This window comes from Mytilinidion resinicola (genome assembly GCF_010093595.1).
Source record: "Mytilinidion resinicola strain CBS 304.34 unplaced genomic scaffold BDZ99scaffold_3, whole genome shotgun sequence".
In the NCBI taxonomy this organism is placed as follows: Eukaryota; Fungi; Ascomycota; class Dothideomycetes; order Mytilinidiales; family Mytilinidiaceae; genus Mytilinidion; species Mytilinidion resinicola.
The window spans coordinates 2,469,042-2,482,443 of record NW_022985439.1 but is presented as its reverse complement, the minus strand read 5'-3'; the positions used below and the strand labels follow the sequence as shown (position 1 = coordinate 2,482,443).

The following is a 13,402-nucleotide window of genomic DNA, read 5'->3' as shown; positions in this document are numbered from 1 at the left end:
GTCGCTGCCTGGAGTGGCTTTACGAGTCTATTAGTTGTTTGAAAAGCGGGACTACCGTCTGAACCGGGAGCCTGAAAATACCACAAGACCCTACAAGCGGTTGCAGAGAAGCGTGCGGATATCTATGATGAGACACAGTAGAATACAATTTGTTCAGTCACCTCAAGATAACAGTTCTTAACCCCTGTATTAGTCATGTAAAATAAACATACCTCAATATGTAACAGCGCCCCTCCATGTGCGCTCCTCATATCTAGCCAAAGAAGAAAGATTGTTATGATTTATCAAGGCCAACACCCTAGTAATTCGCCAATTCGTTATTTCGCCAACATGGGAGGGTATCAAGGCTTCAAAATGACCCAAAAAGACCGGATGCCGTATCATGGAGACAGAAAAAAAAGAAAGAAATCAGAGTAGTGTGATGTGACATCAAATGCCCCACACCGTCGTCCGGTCGACATCGTCGCACATTCACGCTTTTGTCGCGTTACTAACTAACTAACAAAGGCTCTGCGATCGTTCGCGATCTACTCAGCTACAGCCGTGCCGTCTCCGAGAAACCGCTTAAACGGGATACACACATCCCACTGTTCACCCGGCTCCGGCTCTCGCCCCACAACACATTTCGTGCTGCGCTGCACTTCCTCAGTCATACCCTTCGCATGGCTATTGAAAATATGGTTCATGAGCGTGTTAACATTCCCGAAGACGCTCGTGCTCTTCCCCTCGGCGCAGCAGATCACACACCCGTAGCTGCACTCGCCTCCCGTCCCCGAGATGACCGACGAGCTCTTTCGCTTAACGTGCGACTTGGCGAGGAAGATGAAACGGTACTTGATGCCCACGGCCGAGGTGTGGATATTAGGATCGACAATGACTTCCTTTTTCTTTTTGCCGGGGATCGCCACTTGGAACGTGTCGCCCTGGAAGAGGCAGTGCTTGCATTGCCAGACCGAAACGGTATTGTACAGCCCTTCTGGGCGGGTTTGCACTGAAAGACCCTTCTTGATCTCTTCGCGCACACCCCACGAGCCTTTGCAGAAGCCCCAGTAGTTGTTTTGCTTGCAAGGCCGGCCGGCCATCATGTTGGTTGCATTGATGGTCGAGGGAGTTGATGTGCTCGAGCTGCTAGTGGTACTACGTGTAATGTTTGACATAGTAGAGATCAGCGAAGGGCGGTTGGAGGAACCATAGCTGGGGACGTTGCTGATGTGACTGCCGGTACTGAATGTATTAGGGCTACGCGTATTCGAATTTGGACTGAAAGGGGCGCTGATGCTGAGAGCACTCGGGCTTGTGGGAGTGCTGGATGCTGGTGGAGTTTTCGGGCTGAAGGGGTTGCTGATTTGCAGCGCACTTGGGCTCGGGCTCAACGGAGGACTGGAAACCTGAGGAGCTGGCGGAGTCGGTATTGAGGGTAGACCCCTCGTTGGAGGAGGTGGAGGGGGAGGAAGAGCCGTCAAAGGAGGCGGACTAGGACCTTTGCGCGGCACCTGAGGGAAAAGCGAGTACGTGAAATGTCCCTGGCTGACATCTGGGGTAACCGGAGTTGTTGGTGTTGGTGCACTAGTGGCTGAAGTCCTGGGCGAGAAAGCGGAACCTGAGGAACCAGTCGTTCCTATAGACGCATGTGAACTATGGCTGTGAACAGATGCTGGGATACGGTCTGAGTACGCCGAGCGGCTGGAAGTGGAGTCGTTGCGGCCGAATGAGTTCGCGTCAAAAGGTTGACTGAAGGTAGTCCCCATATTGTTGCGTGTGGGCTCAGAATTGACTTCCGAGTAGACTGACGAGGTAGCTGTAGAAGGAATGCGGTTCAGTGAGGTTGGAGAGTCGAAACGTTGACTGGGGGTATTTCCCATATTGTTCCGTGACTTGGCAAAGGCTGGGTGACTAGAAATGTCTGCTAGGTTGATTGGTGGGTTTGTGAAGGCCGGGTGATTTGAAAGGTCCGTCGGGTCGAATTGTGGTGGTGGTTGTCGTGGTTGTGGGAGACCCTGGAGCTGACCAAGTGTATCGCGGCGCGTGTTATCAATATTGAGGCCTTGGAAAGAAGTTAGTGTGTCGTTGATGTCTTGGTAGATATCCACGTGATTCTCCAGGCGATTATCACGCCCGCGCATGCTGCTCTCCTGAATCGGTGGTCCCAGAAACTGATATCCGGAATTGAAGTTGGCGCTCGACAAAGAGTTCGAAGGTGAATGCTGCGTTGAATTCTTTCCGCTGGTCCTCCGCGTAGAGAGGAACCTACTCAAGCTGGATTTACTGTCAGGGTCGTGCTGATCCGGGATAGTGATACCAGGTGGTAAGTAGTTGTCCGGGACCATGCTCGAAGTAAGGCTCTCCGTGGAATGGAGAGTCTGTCTGCTAGGCGAATCCAGAGCAGGCGGGGACATTCGCTGCGGCGGAAGCATCATCATTATCCGCTGCTTCAGCTCGTCCAAAGTGACCATAGTATCCTTCCGATTCATGATGGACGTCTCGTGGAGAACGGTGAGGTCGAGGATGGCGTTTTCGTACTTGACGGCGAGTTGAAGGCTTCTGATGATCTCGGCTTGTATAACTACGGCAATATGTAAAAGCCGGTCTCGGGCAATGACTGTGAAGGCGTTAGCGAGTGCGCTTTTGCTGGTGAAATGAAGTTCCGTACCGTCGCCTCGCTTCACATATTCACCCAACTCGCGACAGTCGGCCGCATATCGCGTCTCGACCTGAATTTCGCCACTCTGCAGCGACTCCTGCAACTGCTTCTCCTTGTATGCCTGCTCGCCCTTTCTCTTTTTGTGCTTCTTCTTCATCTGAGCAACCAACTCGGCCCCGCCATGGAAGGCTGAGACGACGGCGGCGACGGCGCCAATCACCTGGGGTTCGACAGAACGCATGTTAGTAGAGTATCCCATCAAGTCGCACTGTGGATGGGCGTGGGAGACGTTGGAATAAGAGGGAGAGTACGGGAAGGCCACGAGGCGACTGCCAGGATAAAAGGCCCCCGTGAAGGCAGGTCTTCACTGCGAACGGCTGGACCCGAGCGTATGCGCCGCTCAGACAAAATGCCGGCGATCTTACAGGCTTCCATGGCGACTTACCTCGAGTGCGGACATATCTGCGTGTCAGGTCGGTGCGGCACCCTCGGATGGCACGGTGATCATCGAGCGAGGTAGGTTCCTGCACCGATGCTGTGAATGGCGTGTGGTAGGAGTGCAGGCGGCCTTCCCAACGTGATAGATTCCTCGGTTCTAAGGAGTCCTAGAGCGTGGGCTCAAGTTGCAGAGCTGGCCAGATTAGGCAGGCCGTGAATGACGGCGAAATGAGGGTGGGAGTGGTCACGTCAAGGGGACCAGGCGTCTCGTCTATGGCTGCCGGTGAGTGGGAGCTCAGCCTCACTAGCACCGCTGTGGGAGCTGGGGAGTTCGCCTTGGGCTCCCCCAAGGCTGTCTGCGAGCTGCCGCTTCAGGTATAAGCCGCAGGGAATCGCGAGTGCCCGTACCTCTCGCTATCGATTGCTGCCCTCTCCCCAATGGCGGACTGACAAAGGAGCAGGGCTTAGGCGGGGTGCTGCACGCAGGGTAGAGCGAGGGGTCGAACTGATGCGAAGCTGCTTCGAATTTGCGCCGATCTACCATGGTGTAGGAGCTGGGATGGAAAGACATCTTGTGAGCGAAATCGAGGACGATCAGGCGGTGAATTGGTGGCACAAGGCTGCGCAACTGATGACTGCAGATGGAGTGCAAGAGGCTGAAGGCTGCGACAAGGCGCCGTTTGGCTGAATTGCGGCAACGCCACGAGTCAGGATGGCGCCGGGTTGCGCAACTTGCAGGGTGTCGAAGGAAGCTAGAAGCCTTCTAGAAGACATCGGGCGATATTCAGTCGGCCACTAACGGCAAAAGGTCGAGCAGATGATCGAGTGGCGCTTGTTGATAACACCCCTATGAGCTACAATCACAGTTCATTAAACTTCTTTTCCAGCCTCGGAAGGTCGGAGATGCTCTATATATCTGCATCTTCGTCTTGTCTTTAGTAAGTAAGGTCACGTGCTCAAGCAACCACATTAAACTAACCAGTTAAAGCAAGGGAAAATACAAAAAAAAAAGCAAATCTTCCCCGCGGGAATCGAATTCCATTTTCGCGACGCCTCTGACGCGCAGAAGACTCCATCCACCTAGCAGAACAAAATAGCAAAAACGAAACCACCCAGCTACCACTGCGCTACTACACTGTAGAGTCGCAATTTTTACGGGATCGCTGAGTGGCCACGCCTCTCCGTTGGTTAGTATAGATAGTATTCAAAAATAATAGATATATAATGTATTATTTAAGGTTGGACCCTGAAAATATAAGACAATAACAAACGCTCGCCATTACGTGTGCAGAGTTATCTAAACTTATCTTCTTATTCCAAATACAGCCCTAGCCCTATGGAAATAAACAGCAGAAACTTAAGGGGTAGAAGAGTAGTAAGGTAAAATATGCTGGCTGGACTGCGAAGTTTTAAAAGAGAGGAGTGAAGTGAGCACGTGACAGCACGTGATAAGGAGTAGAGAATGGCAAGCTACAGTCTCGCTGGTGACTAGACTAGAACGACTTCTCGTTCCGAGGGGGTACCAGATATTACGCGACAGAGAGATAATAGATATTGTAGTAAGTACTCATTCATAAGCCTACTAGTCTAGAACCGCTCGAACGCATAACACAAAAAGAATATGTTTCGAACAATTGTCTCATCAACGCTTCAGGAACCGCTCCCTCAAATACCTCCCGTACTGCTACCTCGGCCTCAGCGCGCTGCAGGAAAAGGGCCATGGCCATATTACACCTGATACATCGATACATCGATACCTCTGTGGCAATTCTAGACATATCAATACCGTGCTTGGAAGCTCCAAACCCGTCGACCCGCGGCTCGGAGAACGCAACGCATTGTGCGCTCGAACCCCCAGCGCCCCCGAGCGTCCCCAATGGCTCAAAAACAGACCTGGGACCGCACGCGTATCATCGCAGACGCCTCTGTCCCACAATCCCACCCACCCGTCCGTTCATAGAAGTCGTTGCATCCCACCAATCTGTACCCACCCATACACCCGCGCTCAAGTCGCAAAAGCCCATGCCCGAACTCCACGTTCCCAGAAAAAGAGACAGCCCTACCACCAATGCTCGCTAACCGCTCACATTCACGCATCCTCAAGCACAACGCGCTGGCTCTTCCGCCCCGAGTTCTTCAACTCGACCAGCGTCGGCGTCAGCGGCTTCCGATCGACCAGCTTCTCCGACAAGACCGGCGGTAACACGACCATCGGTTTCAGCAGTTTCGGCCCTGTGGCGCGCGACACACTGACCTGCCGCGCGAGGCCGACCGTGGTGGGGCCCTTCCCCCGGACGTCCCTTTCCGATTGGGTGTGCTTGGGGGCAGGGCGGTCCTTTGGCGAGTTCAAAGCGTGGGAGCGGGGGCTGTCTCGCGGCGAGTGGTGGTGGGTTTGAACACGCGGGCTATCTCTTGACTGAGACCCCGCCGATGTGGGGGAGAAACGGTGCTCCTCGGTAGGTCTCTGCGATTGCTTTTGCAAGTGCCGGTCTTGAGCTTGCGGCGGGGATTTCGGCTGCGACTGTGATTGCCGACGCGGCTTTTCCTGCTGGTGGTGGTGAGGAGGTGGTGACTGTGATTCCTCCTGCATCGTCCCCAGTCCCTGCCCCTCGCGCTGTACCTGAGACGCGGCTTCGGCGGGCTTCGAGAGGATTTCCCACTCGGGCTCCTCGAGGCGGGGGTTCCAGGGATTAGGATCCACGACGAGGGGCACCATGGCTGTTTCCTGCGAATCGAACGAGGCCCGAGTAGACGGCGTGGGAGTGAGGAGCTGCGGTACCTGTTCTGCCTCGGCTTCCGCGACCTGGTGCATGCGAGGGGCGGCGCTACTGCGAGGAGCGTTCTTCTGTGACCTCGACCCCGCGTCGTCGGCGGCGTCTGGGTCTGCAAATGTCTGCCGACTGGGTGAGATACTTGGAGCCGTGTTTGACCGTGCTAGGGGCCTAGGCCGGTGCAGCGACGCAACCCGCGGTGAGGGCGGGTTATGGTCACGTTTACTGGCTGGTGGGGGGAACAACGATAAGGAGAAGGTTGGGGATTTGGCAGGTGAAGGCGAGGTAGCTCGCCGGGTGGGTTTCAGTAGCCCGTTGTTCCCGTCGATGTAGTCCTTCTATTCTGCAGATTAGTGGGAAATTCAACTAGTAAGAAAATTCCAGATGATCACACACCTTCTTGGAGAGCTCCGTTAGAGGTTTCAACTTCCCTGGATCAGCCTGTCGTCTCACGAGGAGAGACGAGGACCGGTCTGGTCGTAGCAGACTCCCGAACATCACACTGTAACGTTCCATTTCAACGTTCGGAATGTCGACATCAAGCAGAGGTCCCGAGCCCAGCGTTCGTGGCGAAGTGGTTTGGGAGCCGCTGGAAACAGTAACCTTGGGAACTTGGAAACGCCAATCGTCTTTTGGAGGTGGTTTGGGGCTGACTTCTGCTTTCATGTGCTCGTATCTTGGAGTTAGAGATTTTCCAGAATCAATCTTGATATTCCTCGCTTCTTTTGCTTCATCTGCGGCCGCTTTCTTCGCAGCCTTGTGTTTCTTGCGCGCTTCACGGATTTCGTGGGCTGAAGTAGGTGCTGGTGGTTTAGATGCTTCTCGAGTACTTGCGCGAGATGAAGACCGTTGCCTGTGCTGAACGCCATCATTATGGCTGTCTACTCGAGACGGAGGGGCTGAAGACTGGTCTAATTGATAGAAAGGCTGGGGGGTGGTGTTCTTTCTTCCAAAGAGGGACTTCCATCTGCTAATTTTTGGCTTTGTAACATCGTGGCCGGCGTCTGAATCCGTCGTAGAGTTTTTTACAACACCATCCTCGTAATCTGAACTCTGGAACGAAGGGTCGTAGGCGATATGAGTGTAAGTTCTATTGAGCTCAGGTCGTGTGACATAGTCGGTAGACTGCACAGGATGATTCCAGCGGGACTGTGTCGTAGGACTGCCCAAAGCCATCCCGATCATATCGTCCTCATGGACCTCTGCGGCGTAGAGGACGGTCGTGGGTGAGGGGAGAGGGAAGCCGAAGGTGGCATCGTCCGGAGTGATGGCGACGGGGGCAGCCTTTTTGTGGAACTGGAGATGCCTGCCGCGGTCTCCTGGGGTGCTGGCTGTTCTAGGGCGTTGCACCTGGTCGGGCGACTCTACGCGCATGGCTTGATTGGTGGTATGTGCAGCAGCTTTCAAACTGTCCAGGTGATGATCACTCCGAGGTTCACCGTCGCCGGCAGTGGGGAGTGGCGTGGGCGCGTCGGCTTCCTGTTGGCGCAGGTCTTTCTGTGAGCTCTTTAATCGGAGCGACTTTGATCTGCCCAGCATCCTAGCCATGGCGGTTTCAAGGGTGTTGTCGGCACTCAAGTGGTATCAAGGGGAGCGGGGTTTTCAAAAGAGTGACTGAGGTTCAATGTTGACGCGTGCAGTAAAATAAGGAACGGACGGCTCTCCAGAGAGCCAGAAGTGTAGAGACGGTGGGATTAGAAGAAAAGAAAGTTGAGAAAGGAAGGACGAAGGAGAGAAGACAGGTTAGTCAACATGGTACGGGATAGCAGAATAGAGCCGCTCGTGCCTCAGGGCCGCGGTGCTCCCGTCGATGTCAGGGAGAGATTGGCAGGAGAGTGATGGTTCCTGGGATGGCCCTCGATCCCGGAGCACGGTTGGCTGGCTTGGACGCTGCCCTCGGGCTGGTCGTAAACGGCGTGCGGGATTGGCCGTGGGCCAGATTTGCAGCAGGCTATCCCAGGCGACTAACGGCAGCGGGTGTCGCGAGTGAGGGTGCTGGTGGTGAGAGAACGTTTCAGGCGCCTCTCCCACCGTCCACCAGGCCACCCCAATCTCGCCTATTGAAGCGCCGTTGACTGGGGCTGCGACTGGGCAACCACAACACCACCCTGACTGGCCTGACTGGCTGTATGCCGCAAGATGATGTGCCGCTGCGTCGCAACGGATTACCCGGCAGCGCGTGTGGTTAAACATGTCACAGGCCTGGTTGGACCGCCAGCCGCCCGTGAGAGGGGGGTGCTTGCGTCAACCGTCAGACGCCATACAAAAGGTACCGACAATTGCCAGCCCTGTCAACGCCTTCCAGCCCTGCAGCTCGGGAGATGAGGCGGGAATCTTTGGTTGTTGTGTCAGCGGCGCTCCTGGGCTTACAAGATTGCTCATTACTGGTACAGTGGTCGGGCATTTCTTGACGCCAAATTTCGTGATATCTTCACCGTCTCGTCGTTGAAGCCGTGAAACTTGTCTTACCTCCTTCATGCGGGTAAAAATCTTCTGTCGTGTCTCTCATCTATAGAAACCGTATGCGGTGCTGCAACTCACAACTCAAATACCGCACCGCTGAAGTCCGCAGGCAGTCGTGCCGGTTGGACCTCGCAGTCCGTAAGCAGAGAATCCAAGACCAGGAAAATCTCATTCCTCCTCCCACTCTTAATCCCCGGACAACGACACCCCAGGCCTCCACTCCTCATACCGCTCTGCCACTTCCCTCGGCGTATGTGGCACATGGGTCTTTAACGCTTGGTCAAAGTGCTCCATCCTCACCTCCGGCTTCTGCTCTCTATCGCGCTCCCAATCCGATATCGCGAGCTCTACGACCTCTGCGCAGAGTCTCTTGATATCCGCCCCGCTGCTGCCCTCCGTTCCCTCCGCAAGCTTCTGCAGATCCACCTCGCCCGTCAACGGCATGCGTCGCGTGTGGATTTGCCAGATCTGCCGACGGGCCTCCAGGCTCGGCAGTCCGACGTAGACGTGCGCGTCGAATCGGCCTGCACGGATCAATGCAGAGTCGAGGATGTCCGGCCGGTTCGTGGCGGCTATAATGAAGACGTCCTTCAATGTCTCGATGCCATCCATCTCGTTCAGGAGAGTTGTGACAACATTCAACCCGCTGTCATGCGATTTCTCTCTCGACTTCCCGATCGAGTCGATCTCATCGAAGAAGATGATGCAGGGTTTGGCCGCGCGAGCCCGTCGGAAGACGTCGCGAATCGCCCGCTCAGACTCACCCACATACATGTTGATCAGTTCGGATCCCTTGACCGCCAAGAAGTTTTGCTTTGACTCAGTCGCAACAGCTTGCGCAATGAGCGTTTTGGCACATCCAGGCGGCCCGTAGAGCAGGACCCCTTTGCGATTCTGAGTACTGCCAAATCTGGTAGCGAGATCCGGCTCCTGATGGTCGTTATTAGATGATATAGTAGAGGATCAAGTTGGAGACGAACCTTAAACGGACGGATTGTCACAGAGTTCATGAGCTGCCTGACATCCTCCAGCCCGCCTATTTCGGTCCATTTAACTTTCGGTACTTCCAGCACCACCTCGTTCATGATGCTTGCATGAACCTTGTCGATAACGGCATCAAAGTCGCCCTGGATAATCTCTGTGGGGGCGATCGGATCATCCGATGAAGTGGCCGAATTGGCAATGATCCCGGATCTGGACAAACAGTGGTCTCGAGCTAGGACACAAAGTTTTTCCAGATCTCGTCCTACAAATCCATGAGTGCGTTCTGCCAGGGACTCGTACTGTATCTTTGTCGGATCTTGCGTTCTAGTCAGCTTTTGCGTTGCAGTAGGCTTTTGCGTTGCAGTCGTATCTTGCGTTGCCGTCGAGTCTTGTACTGTATTCGACTCTTGTTCGGTATTAGACTCCTGTACAGCATGCGAATCTTTCTCTGTATGTGAGGATTTTACTAGATCCAAGTCTTGTGCTGAAGCCGACTCTTCTACTGCGGTCGAATCTTGTACTAGAGTAGAGTCCTGTACTATGACAGAGTCTTGTACTATAGTCGAGTCTTGTATAGTTGTTGAATCTTGGACTGCACCCATAACTTGCCTCAATATATCCTCTCGTTGCCGTACATTTGGGGGAAATATCTCCACAGCATGCCTAAAAGCCACACTCTCCCTCAAACTCGCATCGATATTATAGATACTCCTCGTAGCCGCAGCCACAAAGACTCTTGATCCCTTCAGACTCAGAATTTCCTCTGCAAGATCCTCACAAAGCGTTTCCGCTTTCCCTAGCAGTTTGTCCAGCTTATCGATAAGAACAAGACTCGGCTGAGACGATTTCGCTTTCTGGAAAGCGTCCGCGAGAGACTTAGATGCCGTTTTACCGTTCGAAGCGATCCATTTCCGGTCCAGATGTATCAACTGCTGCCAGGGCCCTCTTCCCAGTCGTTCCAGCAACAGCGATTTCCCCGTCCCTTCTGGCCCGTGGATAAGGATACTCGACGGCCTATCCAGGCTATGCTGGCGCGGGAATGGCGGCTGTGTCAGCATCCTCAACTGCTCATTGATCTCCCGAATCTGGTCGTCCAGCCCCCCAATACCCTCTTTTTCGATCTGAATCAACGTCGTGACCGGTGCTGCCTCCTCTTCTCCCTTTCCTAGGTCTAGATCCTCAGCTCCCAAAAGCCTAACCCGACTCTTCCCCGGCACGAAATCAACCGGCCCGCCCCCCTCACCCTCCACATCAACCCTCTCAACCACCATCCGCACCCTCGCCGGCTGGCTCTTCCACCTCAACCCCCTCCGCACAACCTCAAACGAGCAATTCGGCATTATCATATCCACATCCCCTACTCCCCACCCCGAGATTAGCCCGCTTCTCTACAAACACGCAAAACACCACTAACCTCACGCACCTAACGCAACCCCCGCCCACCGCTCCACCTCCTCCCTGCCCCCATACCCCCACCCTTTCTCCTCCTCCCCCGGCCCAAACCGCACCCACACCGTCTCCGCCGCCCGCCACCCCTCCCCCGCACCCGCACCCGCAATCTGTATCTTATCCGGAAGCGCGAAGTCGTACACCTCGCGTAGCAGGTCCGTGACTTTCGCGATGGGCTTGGCGGCGCTGCCCATGTTAGTGTCCTGGGCCTGCCATGCGATTGCGAGGCCCGACTTTGCTGTGTCGGCGTGCGAGGGGGTGGTGGTAGTGGTGAGGCGGCACACGTCGCCGGCGACTAGACCGAGCGTGCGCAGCGAGGCGGGGGAGAGATGCACGCGGAAGCCGCCTTCGAGGGCGGAGGGGGAGGTGCGGCGCTCGAGGGGGCGGAGGGCGAAATTTGGTGTGGCCATGGTGGGTGTGGCCATGTAGGGTGTGGCCATGTAATTTAGGATTCGGGGTCGTGTTGTGGGAGGTTTGGGAGGGTGGGAGTTTTTTTTAAGACGGAAAGTTTTGGTGGGGTTGGATCCAGGGTCCCAAAGATGGTCTGTGCACGGGATGCATGGTCAAGTCATATTGGATGAAAGCAGATTTACAGGGATATTTCGGTGGTACTATTCGCGAGATGAGGTCCTAAGGAGGAGGTAAAGAGCAGTTGTATTGTTCTCTTAGGCCACTGACAGACAAGAAACTTCGCAATACTCATTAGCCATGACGACTACATCTTTGTATTAGCTGGGACAGCCACAATCCCCATTCAATCATAAGCATCCTCAAGTTCCTCTTGATACTCCTCTTGCGCCTCCTCTAGTGCTTCCTGATCACTACTACTAGCATCCGATTCCGCGGCCTTCTCCTGCGCTTCCTGCAATTCCTCCCTCGCTTCCTTGAGCGATTCCGCGTCACTGCTCGATATCGAGCCTGCCGGGGCGACAGGAGCAACATAGGGAGCCGGAACATACGCTGGAGCCGCAGCAGGGGCACCGTATGGTGCCGCCGCATATGGAGCAGCGGCATGTCCGTGTTCGTCATCGGAGGAATCGGAGTCGTGGAGAGTAGCGACGGCGAGACCGCCAACGAGGAGACCACCGGCGCCAGCAGCGATATATTTACCGTTGCTGTCTTTTTTCTTCTCCTTCTTGCCCTTATTTTTGCTCTTGTTTTGTTCTTTGCCTTCCTTATCGCCTGCTGTGGGTACGGTAAGTATGCGCGCTTTTATTAGTAATAGACGCAAGCAATGCGCTGTATGAGATCATGCTCACCCCCATACACTCCATATGCCCCCGCGGGCGCGCCATATGCAGCAGGTGCACCATACGCAGCGGTAGGCGCACCATGAGCATCATAGCCACCACTATACGTCGGTGCCCCCTGATCAACGAAACCTTTCTGGCCTTCGTAGCCTGGTGTAACTCCAGGAGGGGGTGGATATGCGCTGTGCGTCGATGCCGGCGGAGGGGGGGCAAACACCGGAGGATCCCATTGCGTGCGACCAGTAGCTACCTCGACGTAAAACCAACGCTGGCTGCTTTGGTCGAACTGCGCAGTCCATCCGGGAGAAAGGGGAGGCGTATTTGATGTCTGGACAGGGTGAGGAGCAGAGTATGCGCCCGGCTGGCTGTAAGATCCCGGCTGTTGTTGGCCGTAGGCGCCGTGCTGCTGTTGGCCGTAAGGGTCGTGACTCTGTTCGCCTGAGGGTTGACGTGGTGAGTAACGCTGTCGATGATCGGTGATTTGGAGAGGAGATGCAATATACCACGCTGTTCCTGATGTGGCTCAGGGCGGTCGTCCTTTTTCTTTCCTTCTTTCTTTTCCTCCTTATCCTCATCTTTGTCGGCAAACGACGCCTTCAGCTCCTCAAACTCTTTAGTAAGCTTCTTGAAGAAAGACATGTCTTGATGAGTGGAAAAGGTCTGAATTATAAGGAAAGGAGAATACACCAGCCTCTTTTATATTCGTGGCTGTATCCTCTGAAAGAACGTGGCGGGGCACAGCGAGCACAGCCACGGGATATGGACGTACCTCTCACACACTTGTCGTCTGGGCACTTACCTAGTGCCGTTATCCGTCTTGGCTGGTACGACATCAGCTGGAATAGCCTGCAATATTGGCTGCGGTCGCAGATACTAGTTCCTTGGCCGCAGAGGATAGCCTCGTTCATGTAATTCTCGCATCAAGGGCTGTGTGATGCTGTAGGTTTACGTAGTAGAATATGAGGATGTGGATGTCAAGCTGGTTGGTTTCATGACAGGCTCTCCAAGTCATGAAGCGAACTCTGCGGACAAACAGCGGCAAGCATTCTTCTCAGAAGCACAGTAGACTTCGAAGGGGCATAAATCATCAAGTGGCTGCGTTGCATGAAACGCCGCGCTAATGTACGTGTTCGGAACGGGTAGGGCAGACTTACCGCTTAAGTGGAGTTCTCTAGACCTGATGTCGTAATCGCTTGCCTGAAGGGGGGAATGCTTGAAAATGCAAGTTATCGATATCGCTCTTCTCGCCGTTAAGCTCCTTAGAGGTAAGTTGCTACCCTGTTAGGTGTAGCAGGCCAAGGTGAGCTTACGAGTCGAGTGACTTTATTCAAAGTAGGCGGTAATTTAGATGGCTGAACTGACCACTCATTAGGAGGTAGCGCATGAGGCTGAGAAAAGCTGAAATG

General features: G+C 54.5%; 4 protein-coding genes across 4 annotated transcripts; all 4 read right to left on the bottom strand.

The window, feature by feature from the left end:
• Positions 1-527: 527 nt before the first annotated feature.
• Positions 528-2,882, bottom strand: BDZ99DRAFT_472681 (uncharacterized protein; the record flags this gene model as incomplete). The annotated part of the gene is made up of 2 exons (XM_033721792.1): positions 528-2,599; positions 2,651-2,882. 2 exons carry the CDS (start codon positions 2,880-2,882, stop codon positions 528-530), a joined length of 2,304 nt encoding a protein of 767 aa, XP_033582368.1.
• A 2,286-nt stretch (positions 2,883-5,168) lies between these two features.
• Positions 5,169-7,398, bottom strand: BDZ99DRAFT_472680 (uncharacterized protein; the record flags this gene model as incomplete). Its single annotated transcript, XM_033721791.1, has 2 exons — positions 5,169-6,188; positions 6,247-7,398. The coding sequence occupies 2 exons, from the start codon at positions 7,396-7,398 to the stop codon at positions 5,169-5,171; spliced, it is 2,172 nt and encodes a 723-aa protein (XP_033582367.1).
• Positions 7,399-8,207: 809 nt separating this feature from the next.
• BDZ99DRAFT_435715 (AAA-domain-containing protein) lies at positions 8,208-11,156 on the bottom strand (the record flags this gene model as incomplete). Its single annotated transcript, XM_033717495.1, has 4 exons — positions 8,208-9,243; positions 9,294-9,613; positions 9,896-10,418; positions 10,731-11,156. The coding sequence occupies 4 exons, from the start codon at positions 11,154-11,156 to the stop codon at positions 8,500-8,502; spliced, it is 2,013 nt and encodes a 670-aa protein (XP_033582366.1). The 3' UTR covers positions 8,208-8,499.
• A 230-nt stretch (positions 11,157-11,386) lies between these two features.
• BDZ99DRAFT_459280 (uncharacterized protein) lies at positions 11,387-12,714 on the bottom strand. The gene is made up of 3 exons (XM_033719130.1): positions 12,500-12,714; positions 12,006-12,434; positions 11,387-11,931 (listed from the first exon to the last, which is right to left on the bottom strand). Exons 1-3 carry the CDS (start codon positions 12,633-12,635, stop codon positions 11,501-11,503), a joined length of 996 nt encoding a protein of 331 aa, XP_033582365.1. The 5' UTR covers positions 12,636-12,714; the 3' UTR covers positions 11,387-11,500.
• Between the last annotated feature and the right edge of the window lie 688 nt (positions 12,715-13,402).